General features: G+C 41.1%; 1 protein-coding gene across 4 annotated transcripts in view; it reads left to right on the top strand.

The window, feature by feature from the left end:
- The window catches only part of ARHGEF28 (Rho guanine nucleotide exchange factor 28), an 813,355-nt gene that overhangs the window by 749,586 nt on the left and 44,317 nt on the right, over positions 1-19,452 (top strand). For all 4 annotated transcript variants that reach the window (XM_053701420.1, XM_053701419.1, XM_053701422.1 and 1 more), the window contains 2 exons: positions 3,410-3,448; positions 17,732-17,779. In XM_053701420.1, coding sequence (XP_053557395.1) covers positions 3,410-3,448; positions 17,732-17,779 — 87 coding nt within the window. The remainder of the gene's footprint in view (positions 1-3,409; positions 3,449-17,731; positions 17,780-19,452) is intronic.

The following is a 19,452-nucleotide window of genomic DNA, read 5'->3' as shown; positions in this document are numbered from 1 at the left end:
TGCATGTTATGTGCTGATTTATTACCCTCTTGTAGGATATTAATTATCAATTATGCAGTTAAATCTTTCTTGTTGGAAAATATTCTTTTTTTATATTTTTCTTTACAAGAGGTAAGTTATAAATTTTAAAAAAAGTCAGTTAAGCTGCAATTAAAGATCAGATATGATTGTTGTGCATTCTGGAAACTAAATAAGTGAATGTGCAAATATTGGCAGATTTTAAAGACGATTGTGAGTTATAAGTTATCATGTGAAGCCTTTAAATCTGCATCAGTGCGACGTTTAATTGTATGCCTACGTCAATATCTGTACACGTTTGCTCGCAATTAAAAGATTAACTTATGACTTTAAACAATAAATGTAAAGTGAGAGCCTTTTCTTTGTCATTCAGTTAAGTGATATTAAAGCATTAAGCATTTTAACATGCTTGGGACCCAATTACTGCCAATGGAAACACACAACTATCACAAGAGCTTATATGATCATATTTCATATGTTGGATATAAACTCCTTAGGCGTTTGGCTTGACGCCTAAATGTATGTATTGTATCAGCGTTTTTGATTATGTAAAGATCATTACTGTTTGAGTTGAAAGTATAGCTGATGCATGATGGGTGTGATCTGATAAATGCCTGGTCACGCACAACATTGTTACCTAATTATCATCTAAATAACATTCAGATTTATTTTACTGACATTTCATTTGTATAAGATACAAATTATTTGGCAAGTCTGTAAATGATTCCTGATTTACAGTACACTAAATCATTTCTTAATGTGCTTGTAATGCCACATCTCTTCTACAAACTGCCTATTTTAGATATGTTTAATTTTTGCTTATAAATGTACCTGTTCTGTAGCAGCCCCTATATCAGTTCTTTTGTGTGGGTGCCAAGGTCCAGAACATGCAGCCAATCAGAGATTGTCTTAGCTAAGCCATTAAGAGTGATGGAACGTGTGCTCCTGACTGCTTGTTTACTGCTCGTTTGCCAAATGATTGAGGCTAACACAAACTTAGTGACATAAAAGTGTCTAAAGAAAATGCTGTGATGTGTTAGACTGAGCATTTGTTTCATAAAATGATGATGGTCTACAGTCCTACATAACATATGGGATATATTTTCCGCCACTAGGAGGAGGTCAAGAACCCATACAAGAGCTTTAAATCCTTCCACCTCCGATCTCCCTCTAGTTATTGTTCTTGGCCTTGTAGCAGATTTGCAAAGCTGTAACATGTCTTATCTGCATACTTTTTTCAGAGTTTATCGCTTGAGGTTTTGCTTTTTAGCAAGCAGCTTTTGGCAGGAAAGTCCTTCAGGTCTCAGTGTCGGCTAAATAACAACTGCCAGAAAAATTGGCCCACCCTTTCCGTAACCTAGACCATTGGCTTATTTATTAATCCAATGTTATGGAGGACTGTGGACCATCATTATTTTACGAAAGAAAACAAAATGTATTATTACCTGATCATTTTTTTTCTTTCAGAATGATAATGGTCCACAGGCCCCGCCCATTTCATTTTTTGGGCGACAGTTCTAATGACACCTCTATAGACCCTGCTTTGCTACCTTTCTTTCCTATTCTCTACTTGGCTATATGTAAAACTAGAGAGAGAGATGGGAGGGGCTAAAGCTCTTGTATGGGTTCTTGACTTCTTCTTAGTGGCAGGAAATATATCCCATATATTATGGAAAACTGTGGTCCATCATCATTCAGAAAAAAAAAAAGAATTCATCAGGTAAGCACACATTTTTGTTGTTAGTATTACTTGTCTGCTTGCCTATACCTTTGTGTTATACTCTTGCAAAGGGGTTAAGCTCTTGAAAAGGAGTTAGCCGAACTCTTCTGTTGAGCCATATTGTGCAGCCACCAATCACCAGCTAGCTCCAAGTAGAGCATTGCTGGTCCTGAGCCTACTTAGGTATGCTTTTCACCAAAGGAAAGCAAAAAAATAAGGCCAGTTTTCTATCAGAAGTAAATTGAACATTCACTTAAAATTACATGCTCTATCAAAATCATGAAAGTTTTTAATTTTGAATTTCATGTCCCAATTAAAGGGATGTAAAAATGAAATTTGAAATGCATATGAAGACATATTAATCTCGAATAGAAATATTTTTAAAAACATAATTATTAGTAAAACAATGTGACAAGCAAAACCGCATAATTATTTTTTCAAAAAGTGTGTATATATTTTATAATACAAAATGTATAATTCTACTTGATATCTTTTGTTCCTCTGCCCCTTCATTTCCTCTTTTGGCTGGGCTGTGACATACAGAGCAGTCCCACATAGGCTTCCTAAGGGGGAGGATACTCAGGCCCAAAAGCAACAATTCAACCCTTCATTTGATTTAATTTGGTTTCATTAACTAAAGTTTATGGACTATATACATATAAATACAGTGTGTGTGTGTATATGTATGTATATAAAACAATATTAATTGTGAGGGAGGGGGGGAATTCTTGTTGAGTTCCCACACCCTTTTTTGTAGGACTTGACCCCTGGTATAAAGTAATGGGTTCCACCATGTTGTAACCTAGGGTTTTAATATCCAGCTTTCTTTTCTAATTTTCTCTGCTGATGACAGGAAAGGGATAAATGAGCTAGAGTTTCATAGTGTTTAATGTTCTCTTTTAAGGGACAAGAAATCCAATATTTTTATTTCATGATTCACATGGGGCACTTACATATTAGGGTTAAACAAATTTGTTAAAAATCTAGGAGCCAGCTCATATATTTAGGAGCCAAAAATAAAAGTTGGATTTGTGTTTTGCAGCTGCAAGGCCTAGAAACGATCCAGTCACACCAAGCTAAATTTTAGGTGCAGATGGTGGGAGCCAGCAGGGGGGAGTTTAGGGCTCTCATGAGTCTCTTGAGGTCACTAGGGTGCCAGGGCATTATTTTAAGGCACCAGTGGCTCCCTGGCCATCTGGGTTTTAGGTTGGAAATCAGGGACTCAGAAGGTTGATGGGGTCCCGTCACCATTTTGTGGTGGGTCCATGTTGGGAGTGGTGGTTAGTGGGTGGGATTGTGGGTGTGTCTGGTCAGATGGTGGGTGTGTCTAGGCAGTTTGTGGGCATGTCTTGGGCTAAGAGAAAATCTGCAAATAGGGACAAATGACTGTCTCAGAGGGACAGCAGGACAGAGCTCAGAATCAGGCACAGTTGGAAGGTCCATACGTAGTAGTACATACATTACATATGAAGTACATACATAGTAAATATGACTCTTGATGAGGACAATTATAGTTCAAATCGTTCCAAAATGTTTCTCTGGCAGCTGGCACAAACCACAGATGAATTAAGTTTTTTTATGTGCTAAATTACCATTTGTATTTGTATTGCATAACAATGTGATAAGTTTTTTTTTATTTATCCTGTTCATGTTTTTTGTTTGTCTTTTTAGAGTGAACCTGTACATTTTCACAGCAATAATCAGGCTGAGGTAAGTAGCATTTATAAAGAAAAAAACAAAAGGTTCTGTGCTACCTAAAATAGCTTAAATATGTTTATCACAAATATGAATATGAATTGCAGTTAAAGATGTTAACAATTGTTTCTTCTGTTAAGTGTGATCAGTCCACGGGTCATCATTACTTCTGGGATATTACTCCTCCCCAACAGGAAGTGTAAGAGGATTCACCCAGCAGAGCTGCATATAGCTCCTCCCCTCTACGTCACTCCCAGTCATTCTCTTGCACCCAACGACTAGATAGGATGTGTGAGAGGACTATGGTGATTATACTTAGTTTTATATCTTCAATCAAAAGTTTGTTATTTTAAAATAGCACCGGAGTGTGTTATTATCTCTCTGGCAGAGTTTGAAGAAGAATCTACCAGAGTTTTTGTTATGATTTTAGCCGGAGTAGTTAAGATCATATTGCTGTTTCTCGGCCATCTGAGGAGAGGTAAACTTCAGATCAGGGGACAGCGGGCAGATGAATCTGCATAGAGGTATGTAGCAGTTTTTATTTTCTGACAATGGAATTGATGAGAAAATCCTGCCATACCGATATAATGTCATGTATGTATACTTTACACTTCAGTATTCTGGGGAATGGTACTTCACTAGAATTACACTGTAAGAAATACATAAAGCTGTTTAATAACTAGAGATTATGTTTAACGTTTTTGCTGGAATGTAAAATCGTTTTCATTTGCTGAGGTACTGAGTGAATAAATGTTTGGGCACTATTTTTCCACTTGGCAGTTGCTTAATCTGTTTTCTGACAGTTTCTGTTCTCCCTCACTGCTGTGTGTGAGGGGGAGGGGCCGTTTTTTGGCGCTTTTACTACGCATCAAATATTTCAGTCAGCAATTCATTGTATTCCCTGCATGATCCGGTTCATCTCTACAGAGCTCAGGGGTCTTCAAAACTTATTTTGAGGGAGGTAATTTCTCTCAGCAGAGCTGTGAGAATTATAGTTTGACTGAGATAAAAAACGTTTATTCTGTAATTTGTTTCTGCTTTCAGAATTTGTTATCTTTGCTAATGGGATTTAACCTTTGCTAAAGTTGTGTTGTTTACAAGGATTGAGGCTATAACTGTTTCAATTTATTAATTTTTCAACTGTCATAGATGTTCTGTGCTTCTTAAAGGCACAGTACGTTTTAATATTATTCTAATTGAATTGTATTTCCAAGTTGCAAGTTTATTTGCTAGTGTGTTAAACATGTCTGATTCAGAGGATGATACCTGTGTCATTTGTTGCAATGCCAAAGTGGAGCCCAATAGAAATTTATGTACTAACTGTATTGATGCTACTTTAAATAAAAGTCAATCTGTACAAATTGTACAAATTTCACCAAACAACGAGGGGAGAGTTATGCCGACTAACTCGCCTCACGTGTCAGTACCTACATCTCCCGCTCAGAGGGAGGTGCGTGATATTGTAGCGCCGAGTACATCTGGGCGGCCATTACAAATCACATTACAGGATATGGCTACTGTTATGACTGAGGTTTTGGCTAAATTACCAGAACTAAGAGGTAAGCGTGATCACTCTGGGGTGAGAACAGAGTGCGCTGATAATATTAGGGCCATGTCAGACACTGCGTCACAGGTGGCAGAACATGAGGACGGAGAACTTCATTCTGTGGGTGACGGTTCTGATCCAAATAGACTGGATTCAGATATTTCAAATTTTAAATTTAAACTGGAAAACCTCTGTGTATTACTAGGGGAGGTGTTAGCGGCTCTGAATGATTGTAACACAGTTGCAATACCAGAGAAAATGTGTAGGTTGGATAAATATTTTGCGGTACCGACGAGTACTGAGGTTTTTCCTATACCTAAGAGACTTACTGAAATTGTTACTAAGGAGTGGGATAGACCCGGTGTGCCGTTCTCACCCCCTCCGATATTTAGAAAAATGTTTCCAATAGACGCCACCACAAGGGACTTATGGCAAACGGTCCCTAAGGTGGAGGGAGCAGTTTCTACCTTAGCTAAGCGTACCACTATCCCGGTGGAGGATAGCTGTGCTTTTTCAGATCCAATGGATAAAAAGTTAGAGGGTTACCTTAAGAAAATGTTTGTTCAACAAGGTTTTATATTGCAACCCCTTGCATGCATTGCGCCGATCACGGCTGCAGCGGCATTCTGGATTGAGTCTCTGGAAGAGAACATTGGTTCAGCTACTCTGGACGACATTACGGACAGGCTTAGAGTCCTTAAACTAGCTAATTCATTCATTTCGGAGGCCGTAGTACATCTTACTAAACTTACGGCGAAGAATTCAGGATTCGCCATTCAGGCACGCAGGGCGCTGTGGCTAAAATCCTGGTCAGCTGATGTTACTTCTAAGTCTAAATTGCTTAATATACCTTTCAAAGGGCAGACCTTATTCGGGCCCGGGTTGAAAGAGATTATCGCTGACATTACAGGAGGTAAAGGCCATGCCCTGCCTCAGGACAAAGCCAAGACTAGACAGTCTAATTTTCGTTCCTTTCGTAATTTCAAAGCAGGAGCAGCATCAACTTCCTCTGCACCAAAACAGGAAGGAGCTGTTGCTCGCTACAGACAAGGCTGGAAACCTAACCAGTCCTGGAACAAGGGCAAGCAGACTAGGAAACCTGCTGCTGCCCCTAAAACAGCATGAATTGAGGGCCCCCGATCCGGGATCGGATCTAGTGGGGGGCAGACTTTCTCTCTTCGCCCAGGCTTGGGCAAGAGATGTTCAGGATCCCTGGGCGCTAGAGATAATATCTCAGGGATACCTTCTGGACTTCAAATACTCTCCTCCAAGAGAGAGATTTCATCTGTCAAGATTGTCAACAATCCAGACAAAGAAAGAGGCGTTTCTACGCTGCGTACAAGAGCTCTTGTTAATGGGAGTAATCCATCCAGTTCCACGATCGGAACAGGGACAGGGGTTTTACTCAAATCTGTTTGTGGTTCCCAAAAAAGAGGGAACTTTCAGACCAATCCTGGACTTAAAGATCCTAAACAAATTCCTAAGAGTCCCATCGTTCAAGATGGAGACTATTCGGACAATTTTACCTATGATCCAAGAGGGTCAGTACATGACCACTGTAGATTTAAAAGATGCTTACCTTCACATACCGATTCACAAAGATCATTATCGGTACCTAAGGTTTGCCTTCCTAGACAAGCATTACCAGTTTGTGGCTCTTCCATTCGGATTGGCTACAGCTCCAAGAATCTTCACAAAGGTTCTGGGTGCTCTTCTGGCGGTACTAAGACCGCGGGGAATCTCGGTAGCTCCATACCTAGACGACATTCTGATACAAGCTTCAAGCTTTCAAACTGCCAAGTCTCATACAGAGTTAGTGCTGGCATTTCTAAGGTCACATGGATGGAAGGTGAACGAAAAGAAAAGTTCACTCGTTCCACTCACAAGAGTTCCCTTCCTGGGGACTCTTATAGATTTTGTAGAAATGAAGATTTACCTGACAGAGGACAGGCTAACAAGACTTCAAAGTGCTTGCCGCACCCTTCATTCCATTCAACACCCGTCAGTGGCTCAATGCATGGAGGTAATCGGCTTAATGGTAGCGGCAATGGACATAGTACCCTTTGCACGCTTACACCTCAGACCACTGCAACTGTGCATGCTAAGTCAGTGGAATGGGGATTACTCAGACTTATCCCCTTCTCTGAATCTGGATCAAGAGACCAGAAATTCTCTTCTATGGTGGCTTTCTCGGCCACATCTGTCCAGGGGGATGCCATTCAGCAGACCAGACTGGACAATTGTTACAACAGACGCCAGCCTTCTAGGTTGGGGTGCCGTCTGGAATTCCCTGAAGGCTCAGGGACAATGGAGTCAGGAGGAGAGTCTCCTGCCAATAAACATTCTGGAATTGAGAGCAGTTCTCAATGCCCTCCTGGCTTGGCCCCAGTTGACAACTCGGGGGTTCATCAGGTTTCAGTCGGACAACATCACGACTGTAGCTTACATCAACCATCAGGGAGGGACAAGAAGCTCCCTAGCTATGATGGAAGTATCAAAGATAATTCGCTGGGCAGAGTCTCACTCTTGCCACCTGTCAGCAATCCACATCCCGGGAGTGGAGAACTGGGAGGCGGATTTCTTAAGTCGTCAGACTTTTCATCCGGGGGAGTGGGAACTTCATCCGGAGGTCTTTGCCCAAATACTTCGACGTTGGGGCAAACCAGAGATAGATCTCATGGCGTCTCGACAGAACGCCAAGCTTCCTCGTTACGGGTCCAGATCCAGGGATCCAGGAGCAGTCCTGATAGATGCTCTGACAGCACCTTGGGACTTCAGGATGGCTTTCGTGTTTCCACCCTTCCCGTTGCTTCCTCGATTGATTGCCAGAATCAAACAAGAGAGAGCATCAGTGATTCTAATAGCACCTGCGTGGCCACGCAGGACTTGGTATGCAGACCTGGTGGACATGTCATCCTGTCCACCTTGGTCTCTACCTCTGAAACAGGACCTTCTGATACAGGGTCCCTTCAAACATCAAAATCTAACTTCTCTGAAGCTGACTGCTTGGAAATTGAACGCTTGATTTTATCAAGACGTGGTTTTTCTGAGTCAGTTATTGATACCTTAATACAGGCTAGGAAACCTGTTACCAGAAAGATTTACCATAAGATATGGCGTAAATACCTATATTGGTGTGAATCCAAGGGTTACTCTTGGAGTAAGGTTAGGATTCCTAGGATATTGTCTTTTCTACAAGAAGGTTTAGAAAAGGGTTTATCTGCTAGTTCATTAAAGGGACAGATCTCAGCTCTGTCCATTCTGTTACACAAACGTCTATCAGAAGTTCCTGACGTCCAGGCTTTTTGTCAGGCTTTGGCCAGGATTAAGCCTGTGTTTAAAACTGTTGCTCCACCATGGAGTTTAAACCTTGTTCTTAATGTTTTACAGGGCGTTCCGTTTGAACCCCTTCATTCCATTGATATAAAGTTGTTATCTTGGAAAGTTCTATTTTTAATGGCTATTTCCTCGGCTCGAAGAGTCTCTGAATTATCAGCCTTACATTGTGATTCTCCTTATTTGATTTTTCATTCGGATAAGGTAGTCCTGCGTACTAAACCTGGGTTCTTACCTAAGGTAGTTACTAACAGGAATATCAATCAAGAGATTGTTGTTCCTTCTTTATGCCCAAATCCTTCTTCAAAGAAGGAACGTCTACTGCACAACCTGGATGTAGTCCGTGCTCTAAAATTTTACTTACAGGCAACTAAGGAATTTCGACAAACGTCTTCTCTGTTTGTCATTTACTCTGGGCAGAGGAGAGGTCAAAAAGCTTCCGCTACCTCTCTTTCTTTTTGGCTTCGTAGCATAATTCGTTTAGCTTATGAGACTGCTGGACAGCAGCCTCCTGAAAGAATTACAGCTCATTCTACTAGAGCTGTGGCTTCCACTTGGGCCTTCAAGAATGAGGCCTCTGTTGAACAGATTTGCAAGGCTGCAAATTGGTCTTCGCTTCATACTTTTCCAAATTTTACAAATTTGACACTTTTGCTTCCTCTGAGGCTATTTTTGGGAGAAAGGTTCTTCAGGCAGTGGTTCCTTCTGTATAAAGAGCCTGCCTATCCCTCCCGTCATCCGTGTACTTTTGCTTTGGTATTGGTATCCCAGAAGTAATGATGACCCGTGGACTGATCACACTTAACAGAAGAAAACATAATTTATGCTTACCTGATAAATTCCTTTCTTCTGTAGTGTGATCAGTCCACGGCCCGCCCTGTTTTTAAGGCAGGTAAATGTTTTTTAATTTATACTCCAGTCACCACTTCACCCTTGGCTTTTCCTTTCTCGTTGGTCCTTGGTCGAATGACTGGGAGTGACGTAGAGGGGAGGAGCTATATGCAGCTCTGCTGGGTGAATCCTCTTGCACTTCCTGTTGGGGAGGAGTAATATCCCAGAAGTAATGATGACCCGTGGACTGATCACACTACAGAAGAAAGGAATTTATCAGGTAAGCATAAATTATGTTTTTTGAATGAAGAAAGGTTAAAATAATCTGTACAAGTTAACACTAATAGGAAATGCAAGTTTGTGCACAACTCATCCCTAGGCGGTGTTCTGTCGAGAACTCCAATCTGACATCACTTCCGGTATTTCAATACATCTGATTGGTCCGTGTCCAGTGAGTGACAGGATTCACAACCAATCAGATAGGCCCTGTAATCGCCTATCTTCACTATCTATTTTTCCTCCGCCTGGGGGGTTTAAGGGGTGCAAAGCCCCCCTTGTAAACCTCATTCCCCAAGATTTATTTGGGGTGTATGCCAAAGGGTCTGCGGTGGCCCCCCAGACAGAGGCAAAATAGATATTAAAATAAGAGTCACCGGAAGTGACGTCACATTGGAGTTTTGGAGGAATTGGAGTTCTCGACAGAACAGCGGCACATATTTCTCACCCGCTAATAAATACATCTGCCATAGCTTGATTTGTGGACAGTCCTACACATATAAAAACAAAAAAGTAGATTGTATTCAAGCTAAGAACATTCATCTTTCAAAAATCATAAAATAAGCATGTGCATTTCTCTTGTTAAGTGTGTTCAGTCCACGGGTCATCCATTACTTATGGGATATATTCTCCTTCCCAACAGGAAGTTGCAAGAGGATCACCCAAGCAGAACTGCTATATAGCTCCTCCCCTCACATGTCATATCCAGTCATTCTCTTGCAAGTCTCAACAAAGAAGGAGGTCGCGAGAGGAGATAGGAGTTTTTACCTAATTATTCTTCAATCAAAAGTTTATTATTTTAAAATGGCACCGGAGTGTGCTGTTTTTTTCTCTCAGGCAGTATTTAGAAGAAGAATCTGCCTGCGTTTTTCTATGATCTTAGCAGACGTAACTAAGATCCACTGGCTGTTCTCGCAAATTCTGAGGAGTGGGGTAACTTCAGATAATGGAATAGCAGGCGGGGTCCCCCGCAAATGAGGTATGTGCAGTAAATATTTTCGAGGAATGGAATTGACTAAGAAAACACTGCTGTTACCCATATGATGTAAGTACAGCCTTTAATGCAGTAGTAGCGACTGGTATCAGGCTGATAAATGTATGCACAGTTGAGTTATTTTCTAGGGACTAGAATCTGACTGAGAAAATACTGTTAATACTGAAACAAATGTATGAGCCTTAACTGCAGTAGAAGCGACTGGTAGCAGGCTTAGTGATAACTTTGCATAACCCTGGAAAGTTGTTTTTTAAAACGTTTACTGGCATGTTATTCGTTTTGTGAGGTACTTTGGTGATAAACCCTTTTGGGCATGATTTTTTTCCACATGGCTATCGTATATTTCTACATAGAAACCGTTGTAACAGGTCTCCCACTGTTGTAATATGAGTGGGAGGGGCCTTTTTTAGCGCCTTGTTGCGCAGTTAAAATTCTAGCACAGTCTTCCTGCTTCTTCCTCCTTGATCCAGGACGTCTCCAGAGAGCGCAGGGGTCTTCAAAATTCATTTTTGAGGGAGGTAATCAGTCACAGCAGACCTGTGATAGTGTGTTTGACTGTGAGAAAAACGTTAAATCTTAAATTGATTATCCGGTTTTGGGTATTGAGGGGTTAATCATCCGTTTGCTAGTGGGTGCAATCCTCTGCTAAATTCATACATTTACTGTTAAATTGTTGGCTATAACTGAATTAGTTCATTGTTATTTCAACTGTGACAGTTTTTTTGTGTTTTTAAAAGCGCTGCTGCGTTTTTTCTATTGCTTGTAAATTTATTGAAAGATTTTTTCCAAGCTTGCTAGCCTTCATTGCTAGTCTGTTTAAACATGTCTGATACAGATGAATCTACTTGTTCATTATGTTTAAAAGCCAATGTGGAGCCCAATAGAAATATGTGTACCAATTGTATTGATGTTACTTTAAATAAAAGTCAGTCTTTACCGGTAAAGAAATTATCACCAGACAACGAGGGGGAAGTTATGCCGATTAACTCTCCTCACGTGTCAGTACCTTCGCCTCCCGCTCAGGAGGTGCGTGACATTGTGGCGCCAAGTACATCAAGGCCCTTACAAATCACTTTGCATGATATGGCTAATGTTATGAAAGAAGTATTATCTAATTTGCCTGAGCTAAGAGGCAAGCGCGATAGCTCTGGGTTTAGGACAGAGCGCGCCGATGACACGAGAGCCATGTCCGATACTGCGTCACAATTTGCAGAACATGAGGACGGAGAGCTTCATTCTGTGGGTGACGGATCTGATCCGGGGAGACCGGATTCAGAAATTTCAAATTTAAGCTTGAGAACCTCCGTGTATTGCTAGGGGAGGTGTTAGCGGCTCTGAATGATTGCGACACGGTTGCAATCCCAGAGAAATTATGTAGGCTGGATAAATACTATGCGGTACCGGTGTGTACTGACGTTTTTCCTATACCTAAAAGGCTTACAGAGATTATTAGCAAGGAGTGGGATAGACCCGGTGTGCCCTTTTCCCCTCCTCCGATATTTAGAAAAATGTTCCCAATAGACACCACCACACGAGACTTATGGCAGACGGTCCCTAAGGTGGAGGGAGCAGTTTCTACTTTAGCCAAGCGTACCACTATCCCGGTGGAGGATAGTTGTGCTTTCTCAGATCCAATGGATAAAAAATTAGAAGGTTACCTTAAGAAAATGTTTGTTCAACAAGGTTTTATATTACAGCCCCTTGCATGCATTGCGCCCGTCACTGCTGCGGCGGCATTCTGGTTTGAGTCTCTGGAAGAGGCTATTCGCACAGCACCATTGGATGAGATTATGAACAAGCTTAAAGCCCTTAAGCTAGCTAATGCTTTTGTTTCGGATGCCGTTGTGCATTTAACCAAACTAACGGCTAAGAACTCCGGATTCGCCATCCAGGCGCGCAGAGCGTTATGGCTTAAATCCTGGTCAGCAGATGTAACTTCTAAATCTAAATTGCTTAATATTCCTTTCAATGGGCAAACCTTATTCGGGCCCGGCTTGAAAGAAATTATTGCTGACATTACTGGAGGTAAGGGTCACACCCTTCCTCAGGACAGGGCCAAATCAAAGGCCAAACAGTCTAATTTTCGTGCCTTTCGTAATTTCAAGGCAGGAGCAGCATCAACTTCCTCCGCTCCAAAACAGGAAGGGACTGCTACTCGTTACAGACAGGGTTGGAAAGGCAACCAGTCCTGGAACAAGGGCAAGCAGGCCAGAAAACCTACTTCTGCCCCTAAGACAGCATGAAGAAAGGGCCCCCTATCCGGAAACGGATCTAGCGGGGGGCAGACTTTCTCTCTTCGCCCAGGCCTGGGCAAGGGATGTCCAGGATCCCTGGGCGTTGGAGATCATATCTCAGGGATACCTTCTGGACTTCAAAACTTCTCCTCCACAAGGGAGATTTCATCTGTCAAGGTTATCAACAAACCTGATAAAGAAAGAGGCATTTCTACGATGTGTACAAGACCTCTTAGTAATGGGAGTGATCCACCCGGTTCCGCGGTCGGAACAAGGGCAGGGTTTTTACTCAAATCTGTGGTTCCCAAAAAAGAGGGTACCTTCAGGCCAATCTTGGACCTGAAAATCTTAAACAAATTCCTAAGGGTTCCATCGTTCAAAATGGAAACTATTCGAACCATCCTTCCCATGATCCAAGAGGGTCAGTATATGACCACAGTGGACCTAAAGGATGCCTACCTTCACATACCGATTCACAAAGATCATTATCGGTACCTAAGGTTTGCCTTTCTAGACAGGCATTACCAGTTTGTAGCTCTTCCCTTCGGGTTGGCTACGGCCCCGAGAATTTTTACAAAGGTTCTGGGCTCGCTTCTGGCGGTACTAAGACCGCGAGGCATAGTGGTGGCTCCGTACCTAGACGACATTCTGATACAAGCGTCAAGTTTTCAAAATGCAAAGTCTCATACAGAGATAGTTTTAGCATTTCTGAGGTCGCATGGGTGGAAAGTGAACATGGAAAAGAGTTCTCTGTTCCCACTCACAAGGGTTCCCTTTCTAGGGACTCTTATAGATTCTGTAGAGATGAAGATTTACCTGACGGAGTCCAGGTTATCAAAAATCCTAAATGCTTGCCGTGTCCTTCATTCCATTCCGAGCCCATCAGTAGCTCAGTGCATGGAAGTAATCGGCTTAATGGTCGCGGCAATGGACATAATGCCATTTGCGCGCCTGCATCTCAGACCGCTGCAACTATGCATGCTAAGTCAATGGAATGGGGATTACTCAGATCTGTCCCCTTTAATAAATCTGGACCAGGAGACCAGAGATTCTCTTCTCTGGTGGTTGTCGCGGGTTCATCTGTCCAAAGGAATGACTTTTCGCAAGCCAGATTGGATGATTGTAACAACAGATGCCAGCCTACTAGGCTGGGGTGCAGTCTGGAACTCCCTGAAGGCTCAGGGATCATGGACTCAGGAGGAGAAACTCCTTCCAATAAACATTCTGGAATTAAGAGCAATATTCAATGCTCTTCTAGCTTGGCCTCAGTTAGCAACACTGAGGTTCATCAGATTTCAGTCGGACAACATCACGACTGTGGCTTACATCAATCATCAAGGGGGAACCAGGAGTTCCCTAGCGATGTTGGAAGTCTCGAAGATAATTCGCTGGGCAGAGTCTCACTCTTGTCACCTGTCAGCGATTTACATCCCAGGCGTGGAGAACTGGGAGGCGGACTTTCTAAGTCGCCAGACCTTTCATCCGGGGGAGTGGGAACTTCACCCGGAGGTGTTTGCTCAACTGATTCTTCGTTGGGGCGAACCGGAGCTGGATCTCATGGCATCTCGCCAGAACGCCAAGCTTCCTTGTTACGGATCCAGATCCAGGGACCCGGGAGCGGTGCTGGTAGATGCACTAGCAGCCCCTTGGGTTTTCAACATGGCTTATGTGTTTCCACCATTTCCGTTGCTACCTCGACTGATTGCCAGGATCAAACAGGAGAGAGCATCAGTGATTCTGATAGCGCCTGCGTGGCCACGCAGGACCTGGTATGCAGACCTAGTGGACATGTCGTCCTGTCCACCATGGTCTCTGCCTCTGAGGCAGGACCTTCTAATTCAGGGTCCTTTCAACCATCCAAGCCTAATTTCACTGAGGCTGACTGCATGGAGATTGAACGCTTGATTCTATCAAAGCATGGTTTTTCGGAGTCGGTTATTGACACATTAATACAGGCTCGGAAACCTGTTACCAGAAAAATTTACCATAAGATATGGCGTAAATATTTATATTGGTGTGAATCCAAGAGTTACTCATGGAGTAAAGTTAGGATTCCTAGGATATTGGCTTTTCTACAAGAAGGTTTAGAAAAGGGTTTATCCGCTAGTTCGTTAAAGGGACAGATTTCTGCTCTCTCTATTCTTTTACACAAACGTCTGGCAGAGAATCCAGACGTCCAGGCGTTTTGTCAGGCTTTAACTAGGATTAAGCCTGTGTTTAAAACTGTTGCTCCTCCGTGGAGCTTAAATTTGGTTCTTAAAGTTCTTCAGGGTGTTCCGTTTGAACCCCTTCATTCCATTGATATTAAGCTTTTATCTTGGAAAGTTCTGTTTTTGATGGCTATTTCCTCAGCTCGAAGAGTCTCTGAGTTATCTGCCTTACATTGCGATTCTCCTTATCTGATTTTTCATTCAGACAAGGTAGTTCTGCGTACTAAACCTGGGTTTTTACCTAAGTTTGTTTCTAACAGGAATATCAATCAAGAGATTGTTGTTCCATCATTATGTCCTAATCCTTCTTCAAAGAAGGAGCGTCTTTTGCATAATCTGGACGTAGTCCGTGCCCTGAAGTTCTACTTACAGGCAACTAAAGATTTTCGGCAAACTTCTTCTCTGTTTGTCGTTTATTCTGGTCAGAGGAGAGGTCAAAAGGCTTCGGCCACCTCTCTCTCTTTTTGGCTTCGTAGCATAATACGTTTAGCCTATGAGACTGCTGGACAGCAGCCTCCTGAAAGAATTACAGCTCATTCCACTAGAGCTGTGGCTTCCACCTGGGCCTTTAAGAATGAGGCCTCTGTTGAACAGATTTGCAAGGCTGCAACTTGGTCTTCACTTCATACCTTTTCAAAATTTTACAAATTTGACACTTTTGCTTCTTCGGAGGCTGTTTTTGGGAGAAAGGTTCTTCAGGCAGTGGTTCCTTCTGTTTAATGTTCCTGCCTTGTCCCTCCCATCATCCGTGTACTTTAGCTTTGGTATTGGTATCCCATAAGTAATGGATGACCCGTGGACTGAACACACTTAACAAGAGAAAACATAATTTATGCTTACCTGATAAATTTATTTCTCTTGTAGTGTGTTCAGTCCACGGCCCGCCCTGTCTTTTTTGAGGCAGTTCTAAATTTTAATTAAAACTCCAGTCACCACTGCACCCTATAGTTTTTCCTTTCTCGTCTTGTTTCGGTCGAATGACTGGATATCACATGTGAGGGGAGGAGCTATATAGCAGCTCTGCTTGGGTGATCCTCTTGCAACTTCCTGTTGGGAAGGAGAATATATCCCATAAGTAATGGATGACCCGTGGACTGAACACACTACAAGAGAAATAAATTTATCAGGTAAGCATAAATTATGTTTTTTTCATTTTTGGCATTTATTTTAGAAAAAAATGTCGAATGTGGCCACAGGCAGCAGCTCTTTTTCAGCGCTGGATTTATTTGTGTCAAGGTGCAAAACACAAATATCTGGGTTTTCACTTCGACACAAATAAACCCGGCCCAAAAAGGCACTATAAAATACAACTTAAGAATTCAGTGTTCTTTTAGTCTTCATTGATATGAAGATTTTTATATTTTGCAGCATGCTTTGCTTTGTGGTCATGTACTGATCTTCACATCACTCCTGATCTGCTGCACCTCTCTGCCAATCCTGCTGCTGTTATATAGAAAATCATATAATTTACCACCTAAGATCTGGTGCATTTATGTAGAAAATCATATCATTTACCCCTAAGATCTGCTGCAGTTATGTAGAGAATCATATCATTTACCCCTAAGATCTGCTGCAGTTATGTAGAAAATGATATCATTTACCCCTAAGATCTGCTGCAGTTATGTACAGAATCATATCATTTACCCCTAAGATCTGCTGCAGTTATGTAGAGAATCATATCATTTACCCCTAAGATCTGCTGCAGTTATGTAGAGAATCATATCATTTACCCCTAAGATCTGCTGCAGTTATGTAGAGAATCATATCATTTACCCCTAAGATCTGCTGCAGTTATGTAGAGAATCATATCATTTACCCCTAAGATCTGCTGCAGTTATGTAGAGAATCATATCATTTACCCCTAAGATCTGCTGCAGTTATGTAGAGAATCATATCATTTACCCCTAAGATCTGCTGCAGTTATGTAGAGAATCATATCATTTACCCCTAAGATCTGCTGCAGTTATGTAGAGAATCATATCATTTACCCCTAAGATCTGCTGCAGTTATGTAGAGAATCATATCATTTACCCCTAAGATCTGCTGCAGTTATGTAGAGAATCATATCATTTACCCCTAAGATCTGCTGCAGTTATGTAGAGAATCATATCATTTACCCCTAAGATCTGCTGCAGTTATGTAGAGAATGATATCATTTACCCCCTAAGATCTGCTGCAATTATGTAGAGAATCATATTATTTACCCCTAAGATCTGCTGCAGTTATGTAGAGAATCATATCATTTAGCCCCTAAGGTCTGCTGCAGTTATGTAGAATATTATAAAATGTACCCCCCTAAGATCTGCTGCAGTTATGTAGAGAATCATATTATTTACCCCTAAGATCTGCTGCAGTTATGTAGAGAATCATATAATTTACCCCCTAAGATCTGCTGCAGTTATGTAGAGAATCATATCATTTACCCCCTAAGATCTGCTGCAGTTATGTAGAGAATCATATTATTTACCCCTAAGATCTGCTGCAGTTATGTAGAGAATCATATTATTTACCCCCTAAGATCTGCTGCAGTTATGTAGAGAATCATCATATAATTTTCCCCCTAAGATCTGTGGCATACTGCACAAATTAGGCTGTTTACCTACTTGTCTTTGACTCATGTTAATCTTCATGACATCACTCTCACCCAACCACACACTCTATTTCATCTCAATTCAGCACCTAGATTTTGTTTTTATAGTGTCTTTTTATATAGTGGTTTGGAATGTTTTGGAGTACAAATGAAAAATGATTACTTAAAGTCCTTCTGCTTTTTTATTTTATGAAATATATATACCAGCTATTGGATGTCAGAGATAGGTGTGCATTTTGAATTAGTGGTATCAAGCAATCTTACGTTTCTTTTTTTTCCAGGTTCTACAAGCTATCCAAAATCTAACCCGGCTATTGTACAGTATACAGGTATAATGTGCATATATTGTTCTACTAAATAATAACTGAGTGATATTTTACACAGATATAAGATTACTTTTTTTTTACAAGGAAATAATTGCCAAATGGAGACATTTGACTGCAATTCTAAATTAGCTATATGCATTAATAGGTTACTTTGAGCAAAGCTTTATGATACACATGTTAGAGGAACATCATCAAGCATTTCCATTTACCTCCATAAACTTGAATTTCTAAGCAAGAACAATAACAATAGAACACATTATTACCTTTGGTATTTTTGTTTTTTTTTTGGGGGGGGGGGGTTTGCAGTTGAGATTCACCATTTTTGGCAATTAATGGTTTGTGTTTATTTTGTAAAAATCTGTATAATAGAAATAGATTTGCAGAGATGTCGATGCAGAGAGGGCCGCAATTTTTTTTATTTGATCGCATTTGGCAGTGAAATGGTGGTGTGAAATATACCAAAATGGGCCTAGATCAATACTTTGGGTTGTCTACAAAAAAATATATATATATAGTTTTGATAGGTAAATATAAAAAAGGCTCTATTTCTGTTTAAATGTAGTGACGGCAAAAATGCTAAAAATGCTCTTGTCTTTTGGGGAAGTTTTTGTCAAAAATGCCCGGTCCTTAAGGAGTTAATATACTTTTAACCTCTGTGATTACCTTGTATCCAAGCCTCTTTTGACAGCCCTCTGATCACATGGATATTTATTATCTATTGACTTGCATTTTAGCCAATTAGTTCAGTGCCATGCACAACTGCACGGAAGAGAGCACAATGAGCACAATGTTAATGTTAATATAAAGATATATTTGTAAATAATTTTATACACTACAGCAGGTAAAATGGAATAGTGACTCATTAAAGCATGGGAAAATTGACAGTACGATGACCCTTTAAGAATATTAGCCAGATATGTTTTTGAATGATCATTCTTAAAGTGACCGTGTACTCAGGCAAGTAACAGACAAGTTAATTATACTTAAAGCTGGTGTAGGAACACCCTTTAAAAAAGTGCTCAACTGTCTCCTACTCCCCACTGGGAGATTTCTTTATTTTGATATATCTTGTTTACATATCTTTTCTGTAGCCAATTTTTGCAATATTGTCATGTTAGCATAGATTGTGGTTTTAACAGTAAAAGCATATATATCAAATTACATAATAAAGGTATATGACTTATTTGTAAACCATTTGATACTTTTAGCAGGTAAAAGGAATCATTGGTAACATGAAACAGGAGAAACTCTTATAAGATACCATCCTTTCTTCTGTTAAGTGTGATCAGTCCACGGGTCATCATTACTTCTGGGATATTACTCCTCCCCAACAGGAAGTGCAAGAGGATTCACCCAGCAGAGCTGCATATAGCTCCTCCCCTCTACGTCACTCCCAGTCATTCTCTTGCACCCAACGACTAGATAGGATGTGTGAGAGGACTATGGTGATTATACTTAGTTTTATATCTTCAATCAAAAGTTTGTTATTTTAAAATAGCACCGGAGTGTGTTATTACCTCTCTGGCAGAGTTTGAAGAAGAATCTACCAGAGTTTTGCTATGATTTTAGCCGGAGTAGTTAAGATCATATTGCTGTTCTCGGCCATCTGAGGAGTGAGGTAAACTTCAGATCAGGGGACAGCGGGCAGATGAATCTGCATAGAGGTATGTAGCAGT

Source organism: Bombina bombina, chromosome 2 (genome assembly GCF_027579735.1).
Source record: "Bombina bombina isolate aBomBom1 chromosome 2, aBomBom1.pri, whole genome shotgun sequence".
Classification (NCBI taxonomy): Eukaryota; Metazoa; Chordata; class Amphibia; order Anura; family Bombinatoridae; genus Bombina; species Bombina bombina.
Note: the sequence above shows the minus strand (reverse complement) of the source record. Positions and strands in the feature narration are given on the sequence as shown.